The sequence below is a fragment of the Xyrauchen texanus genome, chromosome 4 (assembly GCF_025860055.1).
Source record: "Xyrauchen texanus isolate HMW12.3.18 chromosome 4, RBS_HiC_50CHRs, whole genome shotgun sequence".
NCBI lineage: Eukaryota > Metazoa > Chordata > Actinopteri > Cypriniformes > Catostomidae > Xyrauchen > Xyrauchen texanus.
In genome coordinates this window covers 22,314,271-22,327,969 of record NC_068279.1, presented here as the reverse complement: position 1 = coordinate 22,327,969, position 13,699 = coordinate 22,314,271, and the positions used below count along the sequence as shown (strand labels likewise).

The 13,699-nt window shown below is 37.4% G+C and overlaps 1 protein-coding gene across 1 annotated transcript; it reads left to right on the top strand.

The window, feature by feature from the left end:
* The first annotated feature begins 3,870 nt into the window (after positions 1–3,870).
* Positions 3,871–5,998, top strand: LOC127643114 (growth arrest-specific protein 1-like). Its single transcript, XM_052125692.1, has one exon. The coding sequence runs from the start codon at positions 4,373–4,375 to the stop codon at positions 5,153–5,155; it is 783 nt and encodes a 260-aa protein (XP_051981652.1). The 5' UTR covers positions 3,871–4,372; the 3' UTR covers positions 5,156–5,998.
* Positions 5,999–13,699: the final 7,701 nt, after the last annotated feature.

Genomic DNA, 13,699 nt, shown 5'->3' with positions numbered 1-13,699 from the left:
TCAAACTTATGCTCAGAATGCTTCTCTAGATCTTATATTCACAGCCTTAGAGAGTGTCTTCCCAATACAGACTCTGAAAATTGGTGCAACAACTCATTCAGAAACATTTGCTCAAGATGAAAAAGAAGTCAGACGGTTAAATAAACACAGGCCAGGAACAGAAATGCATGCAGAGGCAGTCAACAGCTGTTTTCATTAAAGCAGAATGAAGAAGCAGGACTGGTGGAGCCGCGCCGATTTGGCAACTAGCTTTATATCATAGTGTGCAATATCTGTGCCTTTGAGAGCTTCTTGATGAGGGAGGTCCTGATGAATATGTTTTTGGCAATGAGGCTTGAGTGTGTGTAATAATTTGTGACAGTGGTGGAGACAGACTTTTTATGAGAGCTGAAAAAACCTCTTTCCACACAACTCAGCATTTCTATTTTAAAGTTATGACTTATTGTCTTTGTTGGCAACTGTGTGCACAAAATGGTTGTTTCAAAAGGAAACAAAGGAAAATGCTATTTTACATAGTTCAGTAAATTTCTTTATGGAAAAGCTTGCATTGTGAATTATAATGCTGCACCATTTTTGCTTGCTAGTTTCTTACATTCTGTTTTTTGCAGCTTTTCTTGATACTTTTTAGAGTAGAAAATTAGCATATTACTGTACAAAATAAGGCACTTAATTAACTAATAACAACAATATAGTTTTTCTCTGCCCTACTATTAAGCTAAGAAGGACAGAGACTTCATCTAAGTGAGGGGACATTTTAGCCTACTTCAGTTCTGGCCAGTCTCCAACACTGAAATGATTCAGACTATATGTCAGCTGCATGCTATGCTCCTTTGAAAAAACATGGCATATTGATGTTTATGAAGAGTGAAATAATTTCCTCTGAATATCTCTCCCACCTTCTGGCTTTTCTAGAAGTCTTAAGGACAAATCTCTGTTCCAGGTCTTTCCACTAAAAGTTGTATTTTGTCCCTGATCGCAAAGCCTGTGCTGCTTTTCAGCAAATAATGATAAACAGGTCTGACAGCTTGGCAAGAGGGGACAACCAAATCCTTAGAGAGATTCTGAATACATTTTACAGCACTTCTCTCTATAAGAGAAGGAAATGCCAACATCTTGCAGTAATAGTCTCACCAGATTGAACAATTTCATCCTTTGTGAGGAGTACAGCCCTTAGCAGAGCAGCTCTGGTGTTGTTCATAGAGTCCTCTGTGAATAAGCGAAAATGTACAGAGCTCACGTTCCGTTTTCTTGCTCTGTTGGGAAACCTCTTCATCTCTTAGTTGTGTTATAGTTTTGTGGATTTAGAAAGGGTACTTGAGTTAAAACTGGATGTTTATGTATAAAACTTTCATATCCTCCTGAATAAAATTACAATATCTAGTGAAACAGCAGTATTTTATCAAAGTGCATTCTTGGCTATGTTTTCTTATATAATGAGTGTCTGTGATTCTATTTAACAAGCCTGACCTGATAAGTTCCCATGATATTGTCACCCTTTCCCTACAAATCTGTCAATTTGCTTTCCTCTGTGTGTCCCTGCGATAGACCTTATTCTGTATCTCTATATCTTATTTTTTTGGAAATGAATGAGGCTGTGAGGGATAGATTATAGTCTGTAAAATTGCCATTTTACTGCAATGCATAAAGCTGTATAAAAGTCCTAGATCACACTGAAATTTTTGTCTACTTACATTATTTTGGGAAGTATCTTATTAAATATGGTGATACTCTGAATAAGGTCCATGACTCAAGTTAATTTTCTGAGATTCACCTATATCTTACAAACATTCTGTTACCTTGGAAACCGAAGGAGTTATTCACTTACAAAACGATATACAACAGCACAAAAATACAACATAAAATGTCTTCAGCTGTGTTAAAAAATGGATGTGCTTTACAGGTTTACTGTGAAATACCAGAGGTCTAGAGAGAATTTGCATGAGACTGTTTTCCCCTTCCCTCCAAAATGGGCCATCTAATCTCTCTAATTGGGAAAAGGAGAAAACGTTGAAAGTGGGTTGAGGTTAATTTTTGGCCAGCTGCCCGAGCTTTGTGGTTTGAGTGCAGCAGTGTGATAGGGTCAATGTAGCATGGATAACACATTCCAGTCTGTTTTCCACAAATTGTCCTTTCTCATTTTGCAGATCTGTGCCAGGTGATGGCCAATCAGTCACTGGGAGATGAAAAGAAATGGATTTTTCCACAAACACTTGAACATGAGCTAGTACTGGAGTCACCTCTGCTTACTATGTGTTTAAGTTGTTATATACACAATATGTTTCACTATACTAATATATTTATTAAACTAGGTAAAATTATAAAAATTCCAATCTTCTGCTAGCAGCTGCTCTTGTTGTTTGTATGTCATTATTGGCAACACCATGTGTGTGAGTACATGCATGTCTTGCCATCAGGATTTTGAGCATGAACGAGCCAGGGCTTTGTATAATGGTGTGGAGAATGTTTTGGGGTGAGAAAAGAAGGAAAAAACGATAGCCATGTGTGTTGCAACAGCTGTTGTCTTGCTCTATAGGGAGTCAAACCAACCAAAGAGGTTCAAAGGATTGCCTGTGCAATCCTGACCCTTACTGCAGACCAAATGTTATGCACGGGGCATGTCAACACAATAAACACCTTATGGGCTGAATGCACTGAGTTTGGAAGTGAGAAGCATGGGTCAACAGGTCTTGACTTTTGGCCAAATCCTTTTTAACTGTAATGCAACTGTGCAGCATAAAAGCACTCTTTTCCACTCTATTCCAAGTGTTCTAAAGCCATTCGATAGCTTTTTGTGAGAAACTGACCAAAATGGTAGTTGTTGTTCACTGAAAATTTTCACCTGGGTTGCAATGTACTGTAATTGACACCAAACCAAAATTAATGATTCTGTCTAGCAACACAATGTGATGCACCATTTTTAAACTTCTGGACACAAATGCAGGCTTTATGCAAGTAAATGAGTGCATGTGAGTCTAAAGTTTGACCTGATAAGTTCCCATTATGTTGTCACCCCTTCCCTCCAAATCTGTCAATTTGCTTTGCTCTGTGAGTGGAGATACCTGTCATAGACCTTATTCAGGTATCTTTATATCAATTTGTTTATGGGAATGAAAATTAGGCTGTGAGGGATAGACTTACAGCTGTAAAATGGCATGCACTGCATGAAAGCTGTGTCACGTAGAAAGTTTTGTCTATTGAAATTGATTTGAAAGATTTTTTTTTCAATTATTAACATAAAAGGCTGCAATGCATTAAATAGCCCATAAGACTGTAAATTGACACCAAAAAAAATTGGTTCTTCTATTTTGCAATACAAAGTGATGCACCATTTTTTACTTTCTGGACACGAAGGCAGGCTTTATGCAAGTAAATGATGACAGAGCTTTACTCTTTTGGTGAACTGTTCCTTTCACAGATGAGGTTTTGAAAAGTGATGTGAAATCCTTGCTTTGTTTTATTTCATCTTGTTTCCACATTTGAAAATTGTCCAAAAATTGTCACGTGTAAGCCTACAATACCTTAATACATTATTAAACGCACACCTCTTAAAATAGGCTTAGGTCTTTAAGGCTAAATAAGTGGTTACAATTATAATTACACATTATTACAAATAATTACCCACAGCTGAATATAAGTATGGAAGCATCGTCTAATTGTCTTTGATATCCAAAATAACCCAGTGTGTCACCGTGGGCGTGGGATGATGCTTTAGCAAGTCAAATTACGGTCCCATGCTCTCTGCACATTCTCGAGTCTCTCTCTACCTTCATCAAGTTTTACCTCCACCCTCCAAGTGACGTCAGAAATCACAACAACTAATCGGACCAATAGTATGCTTCATGCATACTTCAGAGATCTGGGCAACTGGACAGAAACACTAGAACGTCTCAGAATGTGACCGCTGGAGTCAGATAAGTGCGTTGAACTCTTTCAGCTTTGGTATTTGACCAAAATTGACACATTGAAAGATCGCTTTTGGCAGTTGCTGATTAATCGGTGAAGGTTAGCCAAATATGCGGAATGGAGACTCGCACGAGGCTCGCAAAGAGGTTGCAGCACGTTTTGCGCTCGCTGTAGTGCGAATCTGATGCATACCAGCACGCTACTAGTTTTTCCCGAAATAGAATTCGGTGTTTGTCGATGGAAGAACGAGTAGGCACGTATCTGTGGATATTGAAGGAACACATATGCCCACTCTTAACTTCCTAAAGTGGTCAACAAATCGCGGCAAGACGGCGGGGATGGAACAAGGGGAGTTATTCGTCTCAAAGATTCTGTTAGGAATCGAAAATGTTATTGTTCAAATCAACAAATGGAAACCCTTGACCTAATAAATTCAATTCTCATCTGATGCGCGTGGGTACTTTGAGGAATGGCAAACTTTGACCACTCTGCAGTCACTCCATGGCTGCAGATATTGATTTTGTCCATCGGCTGTGCGCTGATATGTTTCAGTCGCTTATCCACTGCATCCCCAGCACACAACCAACGTTTGATATGCTGGCAGGCCATTATGAAGTGCCAAGAAGAGCCGGAGTGTCACTATGCGTATACTCAGTATCTGCACGCGTGCGGACCAGTTATAAACGGCGACAGAAAGAAATGTCCCAGCCACTGCATTTCTTCCATCATTCAGCTCAACCTCACTGTGAACGGCCCGGCACTGGAGGACTGCGAGTGCGCCTCGGACACTTTGTGCATGATCACCAAGCGAGCCATCGAGCCATGTATGCCCAAAACCAGCCACACTGGCTGCACTGAAGCCCGTAAACAGTGCGAGAAGGACTCAGTGTGCAGCACCGCCATGCGGGACTATCTGTATCACTGCAGGAAACTGTTTGGAGGAGAGCGGTGCTCGGATGACTGCCGGCGGGTCATTGCGAACATGCGCTCCATTCCCAAAGCCCAGCTGCTGGATACTTGCGTTTGCGACGGTGAGGAGAGAACTATATGCGAGTATGTCAAAGTCAGCATGAGGAACTTCTGCTTTAACGACAAATACGCCGGGAGTGGCTTTTCAGATACCGAGGAGGACTCTGACGACGAATATGAGACAGATTATGAAGAAGAGGACAGTGATGCCGTGGATTTTAGAGCACAATATATTTTTACATTAACATCCACCATTTTGACACTTGTCCTCTTTTTATATTAAAATGAGTCAAGTTTCCAGAATTCAACGTTTTATTAGTTGCGTTCGACCCCAGTGAGCAGCACCCTTTTTCAGTGGGCCCGAAAGCATTTGTCTAACTTTTCGTTAATAACGTTTTTAAACTACTAGCCTAATGTTTGGTTACCAAAACGTTCTGTGGATGTTGTTGTTTGGATAGTTGAACATAAAACATAAAAAGAACGTTAGTAGAACGTTAGGGGTTGGTTTCTCCCACCCCCAAATGCTACCGATGGGAAGCATACTCTTAACGTTAGGGGAACGTTCTTGGATTTTTTTTTTTTTTTTTTAACCAGTTTTTGCAGACATAGTGAAAATAGCCTTTATTGAAGAAAAGCTTCCAAAAATATGCACAACAAGTGTAGGGGGTTGGATGTAAAATGTTGTAAAAACGTGTTTCACAAAATATTCAATTATTACAAACTATTGTGGAAATCACCATTCAAAGAGGAAAAAAAAAGAATACTGGATGTTTATTTTTGTATGATAGATTGGTTAGTGTAAATTGTAGTTATATGATTATCGTGAAGGTGTATAATGCTTGTGTATCATAATTGTGTGAATAATATTCTTAAAGAATACATTGTAAAACCTATTCATAATGTGATCATAAAAAGATGTAAAATTATCCCAAAGATTATTTGACTTGTTCTTTTTAGTCATTTGTATACAAACAGCAAGGGCTGTTAATATTTTTGAAAAGATAGCCAAAAGTGACATCATTTGTTAAAGGTAGAACAATAGCATTCCTACAAATGCAATTACTTTTTAATGATTGTTTCAATGTGTTTTTTGTGCAAAAAAATATTTATCAGATGAGGAACAGTTCTCAACTGACTGCCTGATTTCAAGTAAAATTAGGGTATGTTTTACATCCTAATGTACTCCTGAAATCAGATGTAACATACCACTATTTTAGATTATGTATTAATGTAGACGAAAGCAAAATTGATGACCAGAATGGGCGTGTGGTCAAGCAGATGTCTTATAATTATTGATTATAAGCAATGACCGGTGGACCTGCTCTATTCTAATGTTAATATCAAAGGTTCATTTATTGTTGTATATAACAATAATGTTTGCTATTATTGGTTCTCTTTTGGCCAATGTGTAGAATAAGAATGTTGATCTTGTATATATTTTGATCCCTAAATAGATGAGTTGACAATACTTTTCAACAGAATGCTTATATATATATATATATATATAAGGTCTTTGATGGAACTGGTCCTTTTGAAAATGAGCATTAAATTAAATATCACAAATCTTGAATTACCATTTAGTTCATTTCAACATTAATATTTGTATTGTTAGTTGTCAATAAAGCACTGCGGCTTAAAATTTGTGCCAAAGACATTATCACAAGCAGTGCATGCTTGTGATAATGTTTTTGGCACAAATTTTAAATGGTCAAAGGTGTCTGTCTTTGCACTTGACCTTGTAAACATAAATGTTTACACAGAGTTGGTGTAAGTTCCTGGAGTCTCTCTAAGGAAACAAATGGGGTCGACTTTAAAGGGGATCAGTTGAGTTGCATGAGCCAAGCGAGGCCTTGACTGGCTTATTTGTTCAAAGCTGGAGTGTTTATTTAAAGTCTTCACTCAAGCTGGCAAGGAAAAAAAACTGTGTTCATGTGAATGAAGTCTCAAGTAGCCATCACAAATGCTCTCTGTCTGCTACTATGTGTTTAAGTGGGCTTGTTGCTTAAAAGAGAGTTTGCTTCTCAGTGTGAGTAGCACTTGGGCAGTACAAATCTGCTCTTGGTTTACATATGCTGCTTTGTTCGGTGAAGTTTAATGCTTGAATATAACAATACCAGCTTGATATCTAGTTAGCATTCACCAAAGAGCAGAAAGGTTTTATCCCATAAAATGTAATAGAATTTGACCTTTCCCCCCACACCTTAAAAAATAAATGTCAGCCTTTCACAGGGATTAATCATTGAGAAAATGGTGAAGATTTATGCTTGTGTCATAAGAGCTGTAGAGTTCCAAGATGGCAGCCATGGTGCTTAGTTCATTTCGAGGCAGAAGCGGGACAAGGGTCCTCAGTCTAAATGAATGAAGGAGAAGTTGAGTGGCACTTCTGTCATGCTAATACTAATCACACAATAGAGGCACCACACAATGACCTGGCACTTCATTCTGTCTTCTAGCTGACACTTCTAGAAAGAGCAGATCGAAAATTCTTGAGAGAGGAGATAGTACAATGTAAATGATGTTAATTTGGCTCAATTGAACAAGTGGAGAAGCTATTTTTAAAAAAAGTTTATATTTGTTCTACTTTATTTTTCCATGGGATGTCTGAAAAAGAGGCACTCCAAAATTCATTATAAAAAAGCAAATGCATATTTTGAAAATAAAAATGTTGCCTAAATAGGATATTGAGGGTCAAAATATTTGACAAGATAATTCCCTTTCCAACATACACAAATATTGTTCTACCTCTTGGATGTTTTGTTTTCATTTTGAGAGAAACTTTGGAGCTTCATATGTATTTCAAGTTTGTGATAATGTGTTTCCAGATTTTTGGTCAATCAAATATATACAAGCAGCAATGCCATAAAGATATCTAGAAATATTTAATTGACCTTTTTTTCTTTTCTTTTTTTTTTTTTATTTTTATTTTTTATGTTTAAAACAGGTTTTAAAATCAGATATTTGGTCATAAGTTACTTCAAGTTTCATAATGAAAGAATTTCCAAATAATGCATAATGACCCCTGACTGAACTATTGTGCTTATTTTCTATCAATCAAGCTGAGGTGAACTGATGATTCATTATCATCAGGTGGAGGGCCCCACTGCGACCCTCCCAAAAGGCAGCTCAGATTTTAGTGTTGAAGTGTAGAAAAAAAAAAGGGACAACAATGCAATATTCTTGCAACAATGCAACATTCAACAATATTCTTAGAACTTAAATTCTTAATGGTACCCCCTCCATAAACACCATACCACAAAGTGTACAGCATGCTTTGGGATTTGACAACCTCTCCCATTGCACATTTCATTTGTAGACTAGAGCATAAACTGAAACCTCAGAAGGGAGGGGGTGGGAGGAATGGTTGACACACAGACTAACCTTAAAGCTGTAGCACTGAGTGTGTAAGAATGAGAGCGAGGGAAGAGGTTACGTTTGGTTGTCAGGCCAGGGAATTTAGAGAGAGGGGGCTGGTTTTTTAAGGGGTTCTTAAAGAAGGAATTTGGGGGATGGGTCATTGAAGGGCCTTTTCTGAAGGACCAACATGGAGAAATAGAAGTCCCCTCCACACATAAACATACAATAACCTGAAATAATAAGTTAGTGATAGATTGCAATTCTGTGTCCATTTTGTTCTTCCGTCAGTGAAGAAAAAGTGGGAGCAGTGAAAAGTGTAGGAGGAAAGAAGTAAGAAGAGAGACAAAAACTGTTCTGACATGGGGCATAACTTCATTTTCACGGTGCCGGGACAGATGGGAAAGATAATGTGGCGTGAAGGCTCTTAGAAACTTCAATGGATTCCATGACCTCAGGGAAGTTTGAATCTGACTGCACTGGAACATTTCATATATTTCTTTCCCTCCTTTATTAAAGTGGGCGGTGGAGTAGGAGGTACACTGTTCAGCGTTGTCCAGATATTTTCCCATTTTAAATTAAAAGTTTATCAGTATCACCAATCACATTAAATAAATAAAAAATTAGTGCTATTGAATTGAAAATGAACAATAAGGCAATAGTCATACAAATGTTTTGAGCTCAACTCCGTTTACATTTCCTAACAAATGTTTTCCGAAGTATGCAGTACTGATAGCTTTTTTGAAAGTTTGGATGAGAGGTGTAAACGTAGCATTATCAATGTGTTTTTAAGACAAGTAAACTTTTAACATCAAACATTTTACCTAATTATTACTTAACGTTCTATGCCATACAAGATTAAAAACGGTAATGCTTACCTGACTTTTTATTAGACTGGCAATGTATTTGAATGAACATAAGAGACAGAAATTCTCTAGATTCCATTTATTTTCAACATGCACTTCTCACTCACTGCTCGCTCTGAACACATGTTTTTTTCTCTATGCTAATTGTATATTGTAGAGCTGCTGTAATTTGTGTCAGGTATGAATATGTCATTATCTTCCCCTATAGTTACATGTTGTTTTGTGGTCCTGGATAATTATTTTGTTTTTGGTTGGAGTGTTTTTAGAAGGGGTCTCAATCCAAAGCCATTGTCACAAGTTGACTTTATTTTAAGCCCGAGGGGTACTGAAGCTGAAAGGAGCTTCTAAGTGACTCAATAGGGAGCTAGGAGTGCTACTCTATTAACCTGACCTCTAGAGGCCCAAGAAGAGTGACAAGTGAGTCATCTGCATCTCCATCACATCTGTTCCTCACACATTTTCAAAGAACATTATTCTATAACAAACATTCAAATTAAAGCATATATTCAGTACACTTTTTGTCATTTGTTTCAATAGTACAAATGTCTTTTAATACTGACTTTAAACTAAAACAGCATTAAACTAAAATGCAATAGGCAAATCATCCATCCATCCATCCATCCATCGTCAACCGCTTATCCTGTGTACAGGGTCGCGGGGGGCTGGAGCCTATCCCAGCTAACATTGGGCGAAAGGCGGGGGACACCCTGGACAGGTCGCCAGTTAGGCAAATCACTACATTTAAAAATAATAAATGAACTATAAATAATTGCTTTTTTTAAGTGCCTTAGGATTTTCCAGTCAGACACTGACATTTAATTTATTTAGTCTGGTTAGTATGGTTGTAATCAAATCTTAATGTAAATAAAGTGATCAAAGGTGCATCAAATTCTAAAGCTTTATATATAGTGGGTTTTTACTGACAGACGGTCTGCATAAGTACAGACATTTAAAAAAAATGGCACTCACAATAATGAAACACACACCTTTTGCCTTTCCAAAAGATACTTTGCTCATAACACTTAAATGATGTCATGTGGAAGACATGGGAGTGCAGATGATTTAGGCATACCTAATATGTCATTCAGTACCATGTTACAAAATATGCCATCACTGTACATTTTTAGTAGGGGAAGATGCTGATAATGACCAATATCTAGATTCTGCATGCCTTCATGAAAAGCTCACTGTTTATGTCACGCTTGGAAGATTGAAATGTCCTTTGCTAATCATTCATGTTGCACTACCTATTATGACCACAAGCTGGCAGTGTTGTTTTAATTGCACATTGTCACAAAGCACTTCATTTGAAACACTTTTTTTTTTTTTAATTAATGACAAATCAATCTGTTTTTATAGGAATGCTATGCTCCTGAGTGGAACCTGGAAGGGAGACGTAAATATTTATCCCGTAATTGTATCTCTTCATTCTTTCCTTACAATTATAAAATTCCAATTATTTCAATTCCATTTAATTTTTATTTTGTTGCCACTTCTTTCAGCGATTTTAGTATTTCCCAGACCTTTAGACCTCTAAGGTAATCAAATAACCCACCTCTGTTTGTTCCCAGGTCCCATTTAAAGTTAAAGGGTCATTGTAACTTCTCAGATGTGGCCCTATGCTTTTGGAACAATTTGCTTCTCCTTGTTAGATCCTCTACCACTACAAATGTTTTAAAATCTAATTTTAAGGGCTATTTTATATCTCCCTAGCATAATGTAAGTGCATCAATTTTACTCTTGTTATTCCTTTTTGTGTTGAAAAGATGTTAAACTGGTAAAACTGGTGTTTTTAAAAAAAAATGTGCTATTGAAACTATAATGAACTGACTTATTTTTATACAAATGATACTTCATTTTGTACTGTACGTGTGGGTTTATGTTTCTTAGCAGTAGTCTTCATTTACTGTATTTTCTTTGCATACTCCATTTGTGATGCCTTGTCTATTGCAGATATGTGACTGTGTGTGACGCCCTCCAGCACAACTGGACCAAGCAGACCAGCAGCTCAAGTTCCCCAGCTGTTCAAAAGACTTATCAAGAAGATAATGCAATTCAAAGAACATACACAGAGCGAATGCTAAACTCAACCAAACAGTAATGGCGTGCTTCACACAAACACAAACCTTTTGCCAGTTCTCTGTCAATTACCTGGCAGGCGACACCCTCCGTCCCTGGTGAGCATTTACACTCCCCATCTATCTACATCACTGTGTCACCATTCTGGCATGGCTGGCATTTACACACACTGTATTCAGCCACGTAGTTATCCAGGGCCCTTCAGAGTTTGTCCCGCTTGGGCTTTGTAGATCGGTTCTGGCTGCCAGCACAATGAAAACACATTTTCTTAAATTATAGACAATACAATGGCATATAAAGTGAAGGGACGTGCATTCTCACATCACTGTGAATGAGAGCAGGCAGAAGAGAGAGGATCTTTGTCCATTCCACATACTGAGTGTAATCTAGTATGCCTTCTTTAGTGATCTGAGACTTCATGGCTACTGCTGAGTCTGGATGGCCCCTGCTCACTGCAATCAGCATCTTATCGATAAGCCTATTCATGGTCTTGTCATCTGGTGGATAAGGTTGTGTTCATTTTATTTATATTTTCAAAATAGTAGTGGACAAATCAATTGTATATAAATATACTGTATACTTTTTATTCAAAATGAATGTTAAAAACTACATATACCGTTGTGGCAGCGGGGGCGTGGTCAAGCGCCCGTCCGGGAGAGAAAAGCGGTAAGGGCGCTCACACCTGGGCTAAATTATGTCTAACACCTGTCTCTAATTGCAGTAGAGCGAGGAGAGCGGATAAAAAGCCAGCAGCCGCAGAGCAGGGGGAGGAGAGATCGACAACGAACTCAGCGTTCGAATACAGAGACATTGTAAATACTGTGTGACTAGAAAGGCAAATTAAAAGGCTTACCGTGTCTCGGAGTCTTGCTTCCTGTCATCCTTACAGTAGCGTTACAACCGTATGTAGATGGGGAAAGTGTATATCTTACGTCCTGTGGCTGTCACCATTTCTAATAACATTTTTGCCTTGCCTTTAAAAGATCATGCAGTGTGACAAATACATTTTTAAAAAGTACAAATATTCCATGTAGTCTCTAAATTGTAAGGTCATAATCACTGCATGTACAGTATAATTATTATATATTTTTTAATAGTTTTAGATTAATTATAGCATGTTATACTGCAGGACACTTTTAAAACTATTTTTAAAAACACGTGTCCATTATATTTGAGAGCATTTGATAAATAATCCCATCACACACACAAAAACACACCTTGATTGAGAGATTGCAGCTAATTCAATACTTCTAAATTCAGTGCTATTGCAGTATTACTCCCCCAGACTGAAATTTGCTTGCTTATTTTCTGTTTGACCTCATCCTCATTCATTATGTAAAATGTTAATATTTTCCACCAGACCTTTCATTCTTGGTAAAGTGTGTTCCGTAGTCCTCCAAGAAAGCGAAATACTGTCCCTTCTCATATTTTAGTGGCAGTGTATCCAGATCATCCACAAACTTTGGAGATATCTCCAACCTTCTTCACTTTGCTTTTACTCTCATAAAAGTATTTAGCTGAAAGAGAATGTGTGCCAAGTAACAGAAGCAACACAGATGGTTGTAAAAACTGCCAGATTCAAGGTGAGAATAAGTCTTTATTATTTATGTTTAGATCCTACATGAAAAAATTAAAACATCTATATTTCAAGATCTGAATTTCAGTCTGTTCCCTGTGCATGCTTCCACATAGCCCAGACACATCTTCCACCTTTGTCTGATGATAAATAGACATTGGTTAGGGTCATTCTTCAGATAGTAGTCTTTGTCAGAATTTTTGTGCATCCATTAACCTATTCGCCTGTTTGTCCATTCGTTTGCCTTTCAAATGATTTTAGTGGATTCAAATGATTTCAGACAGACCCCTCATACTGTAACTAAGAACTCCAACATTCCAGGGTAATCTGTTATATTCCAGTGTTGATGGGTCTCTTAACCAGATACATTGGACATTATAGAATCTGTAATTTAAAGGATTTTTCGTGGGCCAGTTACCAGAATATTTATTCTGTATTTTTAGTAATATTTAGTCAACAATAAAATATCTTCAGAATATTTATAGAATTTTAAGTACATTATAAACAAATTACTTTAATTTCATTTTAATTGTAATCTACACTTTTTGTTCCAGTCTAAAGAGGAAATGTAGTGTTCTCATTATTTTATAGTTAACTTTCTATTTTTACAATTTTTGGCTACCACAATGGCCAATAAAAAACATCGCATGGAAAAAAGTCATTTCCCACACGTTTTCAGCTCTATTTTAAAGTGTTCACTCTATTTTCTTAGAAAGTCTATAGGTGCTGACACATATCCAGCTTGAATGGCTACTTCAGACTCCACTGAAGATGATTTACCACAAGGTGCCCTGATGATGTCACAATCCTCATCAAACGTATCGAACTCACTTTAGTCACAATCCCCGTTACACCTTAAATTTTTGTTTATACATACCCCTGATGTACAAACTTTTGTGATCTTTTTTGTCTCCTGTCCTACCTTTATATACAGAAACAATTATAAGTTAACCAT